The sequence below is a fragment of the Morchella sextelata genome (genome assembly GCF_020137385.1).
Source record: "Morchella sextelata strain SCLS chromosome Unknown scls_9, whole genome shotgun sequence".
Taxonomy (NCBI): domain Eukaryota; kingdom Fungi; phylum Ascomycota; class Pezizomycetes; order Pezizales; family Morchellaceae; genus Morchella; species Morchella sextelata.
The window spans coordinates 1,405,485-1,419,927 of record NW_025408624.1 but is presented as its reverse complement, the minus strand read 5'-3'; the positions used below and the strand labels follow the sequence as shown (position 1 = coordinate 1,419,927).

The 14,443-nt window shown below is 51.6% G+C and overlaps 6 protein-coding genes across 6 annotated transcripts; 3 read left to right on the top strand and 3 right to left on the bottom strand.

Moving 5' to 3' along the window:
- Positions 1–202: 202 nt before the first annotated feature.
- On the top strand, positions 203–1,123 carry H6S33_013050 (uncharacterized protein; the record flags this gene model as incomplete). The annotated part of the gene is made up of 1 exon (XM_044844417.1): positions 203–1,123. One exon carries the CDS (start codon positions 203–205, stop codon positions 1,121–1,123), a length of 921 nt encoding a protein of 306 aa, XP_044694759.1.
- A 2,209-nt stretch (positions 1,124–3,332) lies between these two features.
- Positions 3,333–4,182, bottom strand: H6S33_013049 (uncharacterized protein; the record flags this gene model as incomplete). Its single annotated transcript, XM_044844416.1, has 2 exons — positions 3,333–3,893; positions 3,949–4,182. 2 exons carry the CDS (start codon positions 4,180–4,182, stop codon positions 3,333–3,335), a joined length of 795 nt encoding a protein of 264 aa, XP_044694758.1.
- Positions 4,183–5,132: 950 nt separating this feature from the next.
- H6S33_013048 (uncharacterized protein) lies at positions 5,133–5,897 on the bottom strand (the record flags this gene model as incomplete). Its single annotated transcript, XM_044844414.1, has 4 exons — positions 5,133–5,286; positions 5,354–5,420; positions 5,497–5,548; positions 5,619–5,897. 4 exons carry the CDS (start codon positions 5,895–5,897, stop codon positions 5,133–5,135), a joined length of 552 nt encoding a protein of 183 aa, XP_044694757.1.
- Positions 5,898–6,968: 1,071 nt separating this feature from the next.
- H6S33_013047 (uncharacterized protein) lies at positions 6,969–8,775 on the top strand (the record flags this gene model as incomplete). The annotated part of the gene is made up of 3 exons (XM_044844413.1): positions 6,969–7,793; positions 7,863–8,147; positions 8,203–8,775. 3 exons carry the CDS (start codon positions 6,969–6,971, stop codon positions 8,773–8,775), a joined length of 1,683 nt encoding a protein of 560 aa, XP_044694756.1.
- Positions 8,776–9,991: 1,216 nt separating this feature from the next.
- On the top strand, positions 9,992–10,588 carry H6S33_013046 (uncharacterized protein; the record flags this gene model as incomplete). The annotated part of the gene is made up of 3 exons (XM_044844412.1): positions 9,992–10,051; positions 10,121–10,417; positions 10,481–10,588. 3 exons carry the CDS (start codon positions 9,992–9,994, stop codon positions 10,586–10,588), a joined length of 465 nt encoding a protein of 154 aa, XP_044694755.1.
- A 735-nt stretch (positions 10,589–11,323) lies between these two features.
- H6S33_013045 (uncharacterized protein) lies at positions 11,324–13,351 on the bottom strand (the record flags this gene model as incomplete). The annotated part of the gene is made up of 3 exons (XM_044844411.1): positions 11,324–12,032; positions 12,096–12,648; positions 12,715–13,351. 3 exons carry the CDS (start codon positions 13,349–13,351, stop codon positions 11,324–11,326), a joined length of 1,899 nt encoding a protein of 632 aa, XP_044694754.1.
- Positions 13,352–14,443: the final 1,092 nt, after the last annotated feature.

The window sequence follows — 14,443 nt, the reverse complement described above, 5'->3', positions numbered from 1 at the left end:
CAGCTCGTGTACCAGGGCCACTCGAGCTATATGTAATTAGTAGGGATAGACTAGAGCAGTACCGGAAATATTACCTACCACGTGACCTTTATGTCATCATGCATCCGGCATCCGCCCAACCTCAAGTCTTCCTCGACCCCCCCGTCCAAAGCTCTTCTCCGCAACACCATCATCTCCAGCCAGCTCATATGCACCACCCGAGATGCTCGCGAGCAGACGCTCCACCAATTGTGCCCTCCCCGCCCTTCCCACCCGCCTCCTCCTCCCCATCGCTCTCCCCCGAACACCACCCACCAACGCCCGGCACTATGCCACCGAAGCCAACCTAGGCTCCGCAGCCGACGAATACACCAAGTGGCCCCTCAACCCCCTCCCAACCCCATACCAGATCTTCCACTACAACCAGCAAACACCATACTCAAAAACCCGCTACTTCCAGCTCGTAAAGCTTTACCACCCCGACCACGCCCGCCACAGAAACCTCCACATCACCGAGGCCGTCCGCGTCGAGCGCTTCCGCCTTGTGGTCGCTGCAAACGCGATACTGTCGGACCCCGCGAAGCGCGCGGCGTATGATCGGTTTGGCCTCGGGTGGAATGTGGCGGCCGCGGCGATGCAGCAGCAGAGGCCCAAGTGGTGGCAGGAGAGAGAGGGACATGGGCCGAGCGAGTATGGGAAGGGCGGGCCCAATGATCCGAGCCGCAACGCGACCTGGGAGGACTGGGAGAAGTACTATCAGCGCAAGGCGGCGGCGGAGCGCGGGGAGAAGGCGGGGGGAGGGCAGGAGACGCTGTATACGTCGAATAAGGCGTTTATAGTGATTGTGGTGTTCCTGGCGTCGCTGGGAGGGATTGCGAATATTAGTCGGGCGAATACGAATGGGCATTTATTCCTCGACCAGACGGACCGCAATTCGGCGAAGATTGGGAGGGAGCTGCAGAGGAGGAAGCAGGAGGCGATGAGGTTGGGGAGTAAGGATGAGAGGATACAGAATTTTTTGAGGTCGAGAGATCCGGTGGGGTATGGGGTGGTGGATCCGCAGGAGGATAAGGTGAGGAGGTTGTTGCCGCCCGAGGAGAGGTGTATTAGTGATGATATACAGAAGAGGAGTGTTGGCTCTTGATGGGAGCCGCTTTTCTGTAGATTTTCCCTTCTTGTTTTCTTGCTTTCGCATACTCTGTCGTTGTGTATATCTGTGACAGAGGCGTGTACTTTTTATATTCCTGTTTTTATAGGCGTTATGGGTACAGTTACAGGCTGTGTGTTTGCTATTTCTGGGTGGTAGTAATCCTTTATTCATCCTCTACTAGGAGATACATGTAAATAGGCTACACGAATAACAAGACTCGAAATATTTATTGGCGCTGTAGTATATCCTGGTGCTGATCAATTGTCGATTTAACAAGCCGGTAAATGCCTAGCTTCTCGACATCATGTCCTGAATCGATGTAACCATGCTTCGGTCTACCTCTATCAACATGTTTGAGCTTAAGAAATCGCAATCACTCAAATCGAGTTATAATCTTAAAGGTAGAGCCAGAGCCTGAATTGCCATAGTAAGGCCGCATGCAATTAATGAATTAAACAAAAAAAAAAAGAAAAAAAAGAACCAGAGCCTGAAATCTCGCGAGTGATAAATCATGATCTAACGTCATCTCGTAGGCCTGCTTCCGGATATAGAGCTGACTGAGTGTAGCCCAACTCTCACACTCCCGGTAAAGTTGTGCAATGTTTTAGAGAGATCTCGGGAAGCCACGAGTACCCCCCGGGACTGCGGTTATGCGCTGGCTGCGGTCTGTAGATTAGCGGGGCTATGTATTTATAGCTCTGAAGCTCTTAGGATAGAGTCGGGTGATTGATTCATTGATTGATGGTTCATTGATTGTATGCAGCCCGGAGGTTATGTCAATATCTGACAAACCCCTCCTCTCCCCCCCCCAAAAAAAAAAAAAAAAAAAAAAACAGAACACGGTAAGTGCAAAGGAAACAAAATAGAACAAAACAAAAACAATCAATGAAATGCGTAGCAGAAAATTAAAGCCAGTTAACACGTTCTCTCATTCCCATAAACAAATTTGTCCCTTTCCCCTTATTCCAACTCTCAAGCCATTCATTCTGCTCTTAGGCTGCCCCACCCCCATTTCCAGCCCTCTTGGCTCGCTTTGCACTTTGCTATCCCCCCCCCCTCTCCATACAATATCGCGGGATAGATCCGGATGTGGACGGCGGTGAATTTCCGCCGCTCGGGTCCTGCGTGCAAGGTGGGCTTGCCGGCCGCAACTCGTGGAAGGTGATTCGGTGCTGGGTGCGAGTCGGGGTTTGCGGGTGGTGGAGGTCTTGTAGTGGGGGGGGGGGGGGGGGCTTGGATGAGGGTGTACGGTGGCTTAATGTAGCCATAACCGGTCGCTGGAAACCATGCCATGAGAGGGCGGCGCTGCGGCTTCTTTGGTGTTAGAACCTGTATGTAGTGCACTAGGAGAGTGTAGTTGAGTATGGCAACTTACCCCTACGCCTGCACACTCCCCACAACCTACATGGTTTTCCATCGTTAAAGGCCAGTCGGCCATTCGTGCCTGACAGTGATGGTAATATGGCTTCAAACTATCTGTATTTTATCTTAGTGAAATCCGTTCTCCAAACTTGATGTTCCTATAAGGAGGGATCTCATCTCCCCCCCTGCTCCTAATCGTCAGTTCTTGCACCCAAAAGACTTTGTTCATCGGTTGTATACTGCTCTAAAGGTTTCTCAGATAAAAATCGGTGTGTTGGCCCCGGGGAGTTGAAATGATGGTATGGCAATTGACTGATAACACAAGGCCACACCCTTACACACCCAGTCTCCCAACCGGGTTGGCAAGCTGCCTTAAGCCTCAGCGCGTTCACGGCCCCGGGCAATCTGCCCAGCCTGCGCGTTGGCCACCGGTCGGGAGAGGCAGGTGTGATGAGGGTGAGGACGAGATGTATGCATGTCTGGCGCTGACGTTGTCGTGGGTGTAGGGGGGTGTGGTGGTGATGATGGTGGTCGGCTCATCTGGTAAGTAGATAGATGGCTTGGGTTAGGTGTTGTTGTTGTTAATCTATTAGGGCGGGTAATGGCGGGGTGATAACGAGCATCATTGGGGCTTTTGGGGGTAACTACATGTAGCGTGTGTTGGTTACATATCCTGTTATTCCTATCATTACCCCCGTGGCGATCATGGCTAATCACTCGTGTCCCGATTCGAACAGTGCTTGATTATCTTGAGCTCTTATTGACACCGAGTTTCACTTTATTACTGATCAAATATTTGTAAATCTGTTTCTAATATGTACTTGATTAATGATGTATCTATCTACTCTACAAGCCCCGAATACCTCGGTCTATAACTATCCCCAGGCCCCCTCTCCTCTTTCCTCCCCCCATCAACTCCCTCTTCTACCTCGTTATACTGTACAAACGAATCAAACTGCACTAACCTCTCAAACGGGCTCCTTACCCACGCATACAACTCATGCACCAGCACCTGCGCATTCTCCCTGCCCACAAAATCCGCAATCATATCCTCCGCCGCACCCTCCGCGCCCCTGAGGTCGATGCACTTGAGGATCGCTGTGATGTACTCAAGCACATACTCGCGGTCGTCGTCGAGCCACGGAAACACCTGCAGCTCTCGCCGTAGGAACGTACGTGCGCGGGAGACAAGCGCGGGGGAGCGCCGGAAGTGCTGTGGCGTGGGGGAGTGGAAGCGCGTGTAGGCGTTGTTGCCGATGTGGCGGCTGAGCAGGTGGTGCTTGTAGACGTGCCGGCGGCGGCGGATGGCGGAGTCGGCGAACTCTGAAGAGGGGGTTGGGGGTGTGCGCGCGCGGCGGCGGCGGCGGCGGGGTGATGGGGGTTTGGGGGGATGTATGGGGTGCTGGGACTGTCAGTGGGCGTTCTAATACTAGTAGACGGACAGAAAGGTAACGGACCCTCACGACCCTCCCAAGCGTCTTATTGACCACATCGAGCGCCTCCACACTCGCGTTGCATAGCGGACATGACTGCCGCACTTCGAGCCAGTTGAGCAGGCACAGATAGTCGAATGCGTCGTGCTGGCAGGGCGAGGCGACGGCTCGCTCGCTGATGGCGTCTAGGCAGATCACGCAGGTGTCGGCGGCGGTGGGCTCTGCGGTTTGGTTCCCGGTCGTGGAAGTGGCGCTCATTTGCCTGGCTCAGTATGGAGGTGAAGGGAGTGGCGTGGGGGGGCTCTCCGTGATAGCTTGGGTGTTACGGGGATTATTGGGGCCCTAACCCTTGCCAAGACGTTTACGGGGAATTGGTAAGATGTTCCGGAAGCAGATTGAGTGCTGATGGGAGATCATCGCAAGCAAATAACTCTAATCTCAATTATCCTATTGCAATTGCAGCTGTATCACAAACTCGTATTTTCTCGATACGTTTCTTAATGCCTTAGACTCATAAGCTGACATATCCCAAGGGCAACTATGTACCTAATATGCAATCTCTCCACGGGCATGAGTCCTCAATCTCAATTGGGCCTTCCTCCCAGTCCTGAATACAATATCAACTGGCGCCAACCGCCTTCCCAGTCCCAGTCATATGTCAAATCTCACTCCCACTCTCCGGTACAACCCCAGCCCGCCGCAATATAATCTCGCTCTCTACTCGAGCTTAGAAATACGGGCCCCCCAACAAAAAATTTCCACGGAACCCCTATCATGATCATTCCCGGCGCGGCCGCCGTTCGTAGTTAAGGAGTTAATGTGCCGTAGATTCGGTAATTCCTAGCTTCGAGATGCTCCGTGCACCGGGATGCTCGATTACCGATTGCATGATTAATAACTACTATTTCACTGTTCTACCCTGAAATGAAAATGGCGCAAAAGGTGTCAAGACCTCGGCTCATTCCACGCTGGAGACTGCATTCAGCCCTATCGGCCCGGTTTTGGGGGCTGTTCTACTACTCTAATTGTGCGCCAGAAACAGCTAGCCAGATATGTAGCTACCTAGGGCTGTTTGCATCGATAAAAGAAAAAAAGCTTATTTCATACCCGGATTTCCCTTACGCCCTTAGTTCATGCCAATTCGTGATCGTGATTACAGCTATCTAGCTCCATACCAATACCAAACTACTGATCTCCCAATTGCAAGATCACTTCGAATACCTCAACCCCCCTCTAGTCCCACTCTTGACACCCCCCGTCACGCCGCCCCGTCCACCACGGGTACCACCTCCGCGCCGCGGGGTCTTGTGCGCTGTGGGCGAGGGCGCGCGGGGCTCACGTACAAACGAGGTGTCGGTGGTCCTGTGGTGGGTGGATATGTCAGTATGTTCGCCCTCGGGGCTGGGTAGAGGGTACAGGGAAGGCAGACATGAAGGTTACTTCGCCGGCGTCATGGTCGCCGCGCCATTGGTCTGCGTCGTATGGGTTGTTGTGGCCTTGTATTGTCAGTACAGTAGCGGTGGGCTTAGAACTAGGCTACGAGGCTACGAGATAAAGGTGATCAAATCATACCCAGCGACGCTTCATGCTCTGCTGCGCGTTTAAACGACTCTTTAATCGGCGCCTACCCTCTCTCCCCCATTAGCCCTCTCCCCCCCCCTCTCCCCTCCGCCCCCTCCCAAGCAGAATCATACCTCGGTAAAATCCATACAGAACGCATTCATGTTGAGCCCATACAGGAAGCTGGCAAAGCTCTCGCTGAAGCGCGACAAAGAGTCATGCATGATCTGGAGATCGCCCATGTCGGCCTCCAGCGTGGCCATGGCGTCGCCGAGCTCGGCGAACATGGGCGTGAGGGTTGTGAGCGGGAAGGCTTCGGAGGCGCTGCGGCCGCCGTGGAGGGAGCTACGCGAGTTGGAGCGGCGGAGGGGCGTGGCGGGGCGGGAGGGGGGGCGGGGGGGTGGGGTGGGCATTGTGGTTGTTGGCGTGGGGGGGTAGCTTTGGGGGGGGGGGGGTTGTTTGACGAAGGGGAGGGTTGGCGGTGGAGATAGACGGAGACGGAGGTGAGTGATCGCTGGTGTTGCTGGTGCTGCTGGTGCTGCGAGGGACGGAGTGAGATTGGGTGTTGGGTGTTTGGTGTTTGCGGACGGACAGGGTTGCACAGACGGACTAGGACAAGGACAAGGTGGGGCTAGGCCGTGTTGGGACTGGCTGCATGCGGATACCGAAGTCCCGGTCACGACTGGTTCACGGGTGGACGTCAGCCCGGGGGCTTGAACTGGACTATCTCGGAACGGGGGAAGCCCCGCTGCCCGATGGTGAGTGCTGACGACATGCGGTACGGTGAGGGGAGGGGGATTGGGATTGGGGAATGTAGAGGATTTAGAAGAGAATAGAGAATTGCGGTTTGGTAGAGTAGTTGTTGTTGTTTGGTTTATTTGGTTGTGAATATCTCACTGGCTGGCTGGCTGGCTGGATGCTGTGTAAATCCAACCCGGGTATTGCTGCCTGGATGGATGCGCAGGTATGTAGACGGGTGATGATGTATGAAGTATGTATGATTGTGTGCCTTGCAAATGCAAACGAGGGCCCTGAGTAGAGCAGAGGTGTAAGATCAGATCTGTATCTACATCATCCAAGAAACCAAAAACCAAAACCAAGAAGTCGGGCACATTCCAGAAACCAGGCTCTTAATTCTATTTGACCGAGAGGTACAAAAAAAAAGATACGGTTCCCCTGCTGGCTATTCTATTCTAGCTGCGCCTCTGGTAATTTTCTTTCCTTCTTTTATTTCCCCTCTCTTCTCTATTCGAACTATTACAACTCTGTCCGTTCCAGAAAAAGGAAAGAAAAAAAAAACGGAAAGTGACACAGAGGGCCGCGTTCGCTCCCCAGACTCACACTCAACCCCCTCCCTCACAGCCCAATTATTACTCTTGCACTTCTACTTGCAGTCCCAGGCCAGTCTCATATAACACAACACCACCACCTAATCCCTCTCTCCCCTCCCCCCCCTCATCTCACACTTATAAAGGGCGTCATATATGTTGAAAGCCTTTACCCGCCGAACCTCTCCAAGACACCTCTTCTCCCAACTGACACCCAACCGACCGACACCGCACACGTCATCACGCAGCAACTCCTCCGGCGCATATAACAACACCAAAACCCGCCCCCTCCCGGCTACCACAAAGGCTGCGCTGTTCCTGCCCTCGACCATTGCCGCGTCGCTTGCTGTGTTTGTGTTTGCGCTGCTTGACGACGACGAGAAAGAGAACAGATTTGCGAAATCGTTGCCGTTCAGTCTTTGGGACTCTCCGGATCAGAAAATCATAAAACCACAACAAAAGGAAGAGGAAGATATGCCGCCGCCGCAGAATATGTTACCGGGTAGAGCGGGGAACTTGACAAAGGAGGAGGAAGCGAAGCTGAAAGAGCTGTGGACCGCCACCCTCGTCGTCTTTGGCGTCTCCTCACCCGCCAGCACACCATCCTCCACGACCACAACATCGCCGCCGGCAACGCCGGCCCCGGTGGTCGAGTCTCCCGAGAAGAAGAAAAAGTTGGGCCGCTTCCTGTCGCGGAGGGGTAAGCCCGAGGCTACACCTGCGGCGACAACGGAGAAGATTGCAAACGAGGTGGCTGCGGCGGTCGATACAAGCGACGACAAGTATGGGCAGACGAAGGAGTTTAAGGCGGCGCTGGCGAGCCAGACGCCCGCGGAGCTGAGAGAGGCGTTTTGGAGCATGGTGAAGCATGATAACCCGGATGGGCTGCTGCTGCGCTTCTTGAGGGCGCGCAAATGGGACGTGGATAAGGCGCTGGTCATGATGGTAGCGACGATGAATTGGAGGAGTAAGGAGATGAATGTAAGTTTCCCCCCATTCCCCCCTCTCTTTTGGTTTTTGGTTTTTTGGTGCGGGTGCTGAGTGTTGTAGGTGCAAGAGGTTGTATCGAAGGGCGAGGAGGCATATGCAGCGTCTCCAGATCAGGGCTTCATCAAGCAGCTGAGGATGGGCAAGTCGTTTCTGCACGGCATGGACAAGGAGGGCCGCCCGATCTGTTTTGTCCGTGTACGGCTGCACAAACAGGCCGACCAGAGCGAGGAGGCGCTCGAGAAGTACACCGTCTACATCATGGAGACCGCGCGCCTCATGCTGCGCGACCCCGTCGACACTGCCGCTGTCGTCTTTGATATGAGCGGCTTTAGCATGGCCAATATGGTATGTCTCTCTCTCCCCCGCTGCAATCCCCCCATAAAACTAACGCCGACGATAGGACTACGCGCCTGTAAAGTACCTCATCAAGTGCTTCGAAGCCCACTACCCCGAGTCCCTCGGCGTCTGCCTGGTCCATAAGGCACCGTGGATCTTCCAATCCATCTGGTCCATCATCCGCGGCTGGCTCGACCCCGTCGTCGCCTCCAAGATCCACTTCACAAAGTCCGTCGAGGACATGGAGGCCTACATTCCGCGCTCTAACATCCTCAAGGAGCTCGGCGGCGACGACGACTGGTCGTACACCTACGTTGAACCGGTGCCCGGCGAGAACGACGCGATGGTGAAGGGCGCGGAGGTGAAAGAGGTGCTGCTCAGGAAGAGGGAGGGGCAGGTGAAGGAGTTTGAGCAGCTCACGAAGAAGTGGGTGGTGGGTGAGGAGAACCAGGGCGCCAGGGCGAGGGTGACAGAGGAACTGAGGAGGGGCTATTGGGAGTTGGATAAATATTTGAGGGCGAGGACGGTGTATGATCGCACGGGCGTGTTTGGAGAGGGGGGCAGGCTAGAGATGTATAAGTATAGGGAGGGGAAGGGGAAGGAGGTGCTGGCGGAGAGGTTTGATGAGATTGATTAGACGTGCGGGACCGGTGGTGGAGAGACCTTTTTTTGTGGGGGATATGGCTACTGTAATTAGTGGAGTGTGGTTTTCTTTTTTTCTTTCTTTTGTGTTTAGTTATGGCCTTTCTTTTCTCTCTTTCTCATTTTCTTTTTCTCTTTCTTTTTATGTGATCCACAAAGGCTTCTTTCTCCTTCTTTCTCTTGATCCCCTTCTTTCTCGCGCTTCTTCTTCTTTTCCTTCTTTGTGGCTCCTATTTGTGTGTCTAAGAGTGGCTTGGTTCGGTACTTACTTGCTTTACTTGCTTATTCTACATATATAGAGGGACGGCTTCATCTTCTTTCTTTCGTTTTGGCTTCTTTATGATAAACGGGCGCGTGAGGTTTTTCTTTACGGGATGCTGGGAGGTGCCGGAGAGGGTTGTATGTATGTAGGGTAGCTAGGTTATATACGTATATACCAGACATTCGGTGCTGCGTACTGTAGGCATAAAGTTGATGTGCTTTTGAATGTGGTGATGTGATGTTCTGAACGGGGGTCTGCGTGAGCTTTCTGGGCGGATACTGGTATATATGAGTGCTGGCTATCAGATAAGGTGATCTTGAGGTATACGTAATGGCGCTGGCCTGGTTGTGGTTGGATGAGGTAATGGTGGTGTAGTCGTCGACGACGGGCTGTCAATGATTGATGGTTAAGGTTTGGGGCCAAGAGTCGGCTAGTAACCGGGGGGGGGGGCTGTCCTTTTGGGGCGGGCTTTAGTTGTCGTGCCCTGTCACGTACTGTTGGGCTAGAGTACAGCAGTGGCCAGTGGGAAGGGAGAGGATACTAGCTAGAATTGACACGGCTGTAATAGCCGTGGTGGTCGGGCCATGTAGACACTGCACCAGAGGCGGTCATCGGCTATCACTCGGCCACTTCTGTCTCGTCCAGTAGCGCCGGCGATGTCAGGTTAAAGTAGTACTGATCAAACCCCCCCCCCTTACTTCCCAAAGGGCCAAGATTAACGAGGCCACCATAAGATACCCGCAGACCCGATCCTGCCCCGACCGAGCCTCTACTGGTATTCTAATCCATGCCACCCGCGGGAGCGGGGCACCTGGTAACCATAAAAAGTCTTGGCTCCCTGCTCAAGACCCCACAGGTTGGAACGTCATCTATTCACAACCTCTCTGTTCTACTCTACCTAACAACCAACAATACCTACCCGAAACAATTCAATTAAATAACATCAAAAATGTCGGCTGCAGCTTGTATCTTCTGCCGCATCATCCGCGGCGAGATTCCGTCTTTCAAGGTACCTGCTGTCTATCCTACCTACCTAGCTAGTTGATTAATGGCCCTACTGACTAATTGCCCCGAATAGCTCCTCGAGACCGAAAAGATATTCGCCTTCCTCGACATCCAGCCGCTGTCTAAAGGCCACTGCGTACTCCCCCCTCCCTCTCTCTACACTCCAAAAGCTAATACCACACCACCCCCACAGCTTGTGATCCCGAAGACTCACGGCGAGCGCCTACACAACGTTCCCGACGACGAGCTGGCAGAGCTGCTTCCGGCGGCCAAGAAGCTGGCACTGGCGACGGGCGCGGTTGATTATAACATTCTGCAGAATAATGGAAAGATTGCGCATCAGGTTGTGGGGCATGTGCATGTTCATATGGTAAGTTCTCTTGTTCTGGGGAGAGAAGTGAGGGGCAGGGGAGTGCTGATATGGGTGTGGTAGATTCCGAAGCCGAATGAGAAGGAGGGGTTGACGGTGGGATGGCCGGCGAAGGAGACGGATATGGATGCGCTAAAGGCGCTCCATGAGAATATCAAGGCGAAGATGTAGGTCTACTTGGGTTTTAAGGCGTAAATAGTGGGCAGTTACTTTGGGTCTCAGTACGGGGTTGTAGGAAATGCATGTAGCTATGTATGTAGGTAGCCTGGGCAACTCTTTCACGAATTGAACCGGAACTGTAGCCACGTTGGACTCAAGCTCGAGTGGGTAACATTTATTCGCTAACTAACTAGCTTGAAATGAACCGTGGCAAAAAACAAACTTTTGACAAAAGAAATGACCTTTTCTCCCAAGTTACACACTTTACAGTCATCAGACCTAACCAAGCCCCCTTCGGCGACCAACACTTCCTGCACTCACTATCTCTCCGGTATTCAATTCCCATCCTATCTGTACTCTATAATTAGCATTCAGAGTCCGGGCAGCTCAATTATAAGAGACAAAATGCTTACCGGATGTAGAACACCTTGGCTTCCTCAGTCCCTGTAGACCCCGGGCTATGGAGTCAAAACCACGCGCTCAAAGCTCCGTGGGACAGAGGGGAAAAATCCTAATAAAGGACATCCCGTGACAGCCTTTGAAAGTAAGAATGAGTTAAGTAAATTGAGGTATTGAGCTGTGACATGTGAGTACTTACAGCGTAGAGATGGGATAGCAGCACGTTGCATGACGGCCAGGCACCACCATGCAAGATGCAAGCTAATGCAAGGTACCGTGGGAAAGGGCGGGATCCAGAGTCGAAGGCCTCGAGTAGAAACCTTATTTTATGTTGGAAGTTGGCGAAACTCAGGTGCTACTAGTTCTCGTTGGCGTGAACGAGCCCATGTAACTTCCAGTATCGTTCCTAGCCCTGAGCCTGTTTTCAACGGTGCTCACATGACAAACTCTAGTCTTCTGTGTCCGCCTCCTGATCATCACACCCACAGCCTCCTCCACAGCCTCTACTTGCCTCTCCAGTGAGATCTCAACAGAGTAGTCTACACCAGTATTATCGTTTCCGATATTTACCAGGACCCTCGACACTCTCCTCTGCAGATTCCGCATCTCGCCCACCATGGTCTCAAGCTCCAGATGGATGTTCTCAACATATCCCCTCGCCTTCTCTTCATAGCTCCCAACCGCTGCAAGCAGTGCTTGGCTTTCTCTCATCTTTGTCTTTCGCACAACACTGGCGCCAGGGCTTTCCCAGCCGATTCTGACCCATGGGGATCCCTCTTGACGCTCAATGCTAACGAACTCCCGCACAATCTCGTCGTAGATGGGATGGTGTTGTTGACAGAGGGCATCAAGTGAGGCTATGATGGACTCTCCCGTAGAGATTAGAACCTCGATGTTCGACTCTAGGAGATGGGCTGTTTTCTTGTAGTTTGCTGAGAGCTGGGTGGTGGTGTGTTCGGTGTTTGACTTCTTCGATATGAATGGCATGCTTATGTATCTTCCTCGCTGCTGGAGTTCAGCGAATTCTCCCAGGAACTTTTGGTTTGCTCCTAGGAGTCTAATTTGGAACTACGAGTTAGCCTTATATCACTCCTGATGGTTTATGCATCAAGAGACTTACTGATCGAATACTTCTCCAACATTTGTCTCAAACATCTGCAGAGCACTCACACCTTCTCGTGCATCTGCTGCAAAACGATCTAGCTTCCCTCCTAGCGTTTTACTGCAGCTCAAATCGCTGTGTTTAACAACAGTGCCCAGATCATTGACAATCATCTCGCCCTCCTTCAGCAGGCGTGCGAGTGCCGACCCGCCCGTTGCGCTCTCGATAATATTTTCAAGTGATATTTCTATTGACATAAGAGTAGGAAAATCGATAAAAGATGCGTGTGATGGGTAAGTGGTTTTATATTGATTGAGAGCTGTAAAATATGGAGAAGAAACAACTGAAAAGAGCGCTAGAATAGAGCTACTGGCAATAAGTAATAAAAGAAAGGCCGCCCTTCCGAGCCCGAAGAAACAGCCTAGACGGAAGGCAGTTTGGTTTGCACTCTTGGGAAGCATCATCTCTAGCTTCGATTTGTGCTCAATCTCGAGCCCGGGGAAACCAAGAGTAGATGTTTTCCGGGTGGGCATGGGTGGTGGGTTATCTCTTTTGGGCCTTGAGTTACGATCTAAATCCAAACATAAGGAATCAGATAATTTGCTATGGTAGCATAATAAGGGTGGAGGAGACAAACCCCTATTACGCTTGGATTCAAATAGACTTGTAAAGCTTGGAATACCACTTGTCTTCCTACTTGGCATCTCTGGACGAGGTTTTCCCTTTTCTGTCGTGTGAGTGAATGGCGAGACGATTGGCATCTCGTCTGGGGAGCCTGGTGAGGATGCAGGCGTTGAATGATATGATGGGGCAGGAGAAGAAGTTGTTTCTGGAGTATACATATTATTCAAAGGTGCCACAACGGTCCTTTGAGAATCGTCATTCTGGGGCCTTCTTTTCTCCCAGGGAAATCTATCGCCTCCACCATAAGATCGGAGAAACTGAGCAGTTATTGGGAATGGCAGCTGCGGGTTTGGCTGAAAGGTTGGCAGGCCGTTTGATTTAATACCCTTTGGAAATCCCTGGAGTTTTGCCTTCTCCCGTTTTGCCTGCTGCTCTGCGAGCCACTGGGCTCTTCGTTCGTAGATTGGGACACGGTTGTATCCTGTTAGAACCTCGAACTCTGTTGATTGTTCCCCACTGGATAGTTGTTCCCACTCAGCAGATCCGCCGTATGGTGTAGTTGGGGAAGAGGAGGGAGGGGATTCGAATGTGCCTTCCCCGAGTTGATTTAAATCAAGCACCAGGTCTTCAGTAGTTTCTGTCGTTTCCATGATGATATCAGGCTCTTCTTGATTTTGGTCTGTTTGGTCTGTTTGGTCTGTTTGATCAGTATCGTGGGGATCTTTTCCCGGAAGTAAATCGTCTTGGAGTTTTGTTGTCTGGTTATACATGGGTTGCTAATAAGGATAATTTAAGTTTGATCTGTTCAGTAGTTTGTTCGAGTTTAGAGTTTAACTAGTGCCAAATGGCCGGAAATGGTGTTATGAAGTTCTTCTAACGAAAAATAACTCTGGAGGAATGAGAACAAAGAACGCGAGAGAAATGGCAGTGACACGTATTTATCTATTGCATACAGCGGAATTTATGTACCATACATATCGCATGGGCGTTCACAAATCCAACAAAAGTACCAGCTATCACGCGCATGTATGTCACCCATCGATGTCACTATTTACTTAGCTATGAGTCTCTCTGTTCATATTTTGAGTGGCATCGGGCGCCCTTATAATTGCAGAAATTCTATGACGTGGTAGCTCAAGTCTCGTGTGTGATAAAGCCTTCTAGCTGGCAGAGGTACTTGGATCACAGTGTATGTGATTCATACGAAAGTACATGGAACGCGCAGGCTGACTTGGCTGTCTTTTGAGCGAAAAGACACGGTGAACGTAGTAGTCTCTTGTTCGTAAATGTTGTTGTGGCTTAGTAGAGCTCGTGAGTTCAGTCACACGTTGTGATGCCTGGCACGTGCCAAAGTTCTCAACGCCTAGTGCTCACCGAGATCCAAATTCTACCCCTGGTGATCAACACCAGAAACAGGAATTTATAAGATTCACGGAAATAGAACCCGCGACTGCATAGCCACAAGCTATAGAGCGTTCTTCGAGAAGGAAGTGAAATCTAGCGTCACAGATAATTGTTCTATCAGTCTTGTGAGCCTCGCGCTCGATGCTTGCTCATGAGTATTATGCTACTAGGTAACGAGTTTTAAAACGGCGTAAATGCTAGACGTTTCTATCCTCTAGGACAGAGCCATACTCATCGGTGTTCCACTAAGCTGCTGCTTGTTTAGGGTTTATATATTCGAGTATATATTACTAACGCCTAGATGTATATACGTCGACTATAACAAAAGCTAAATTATA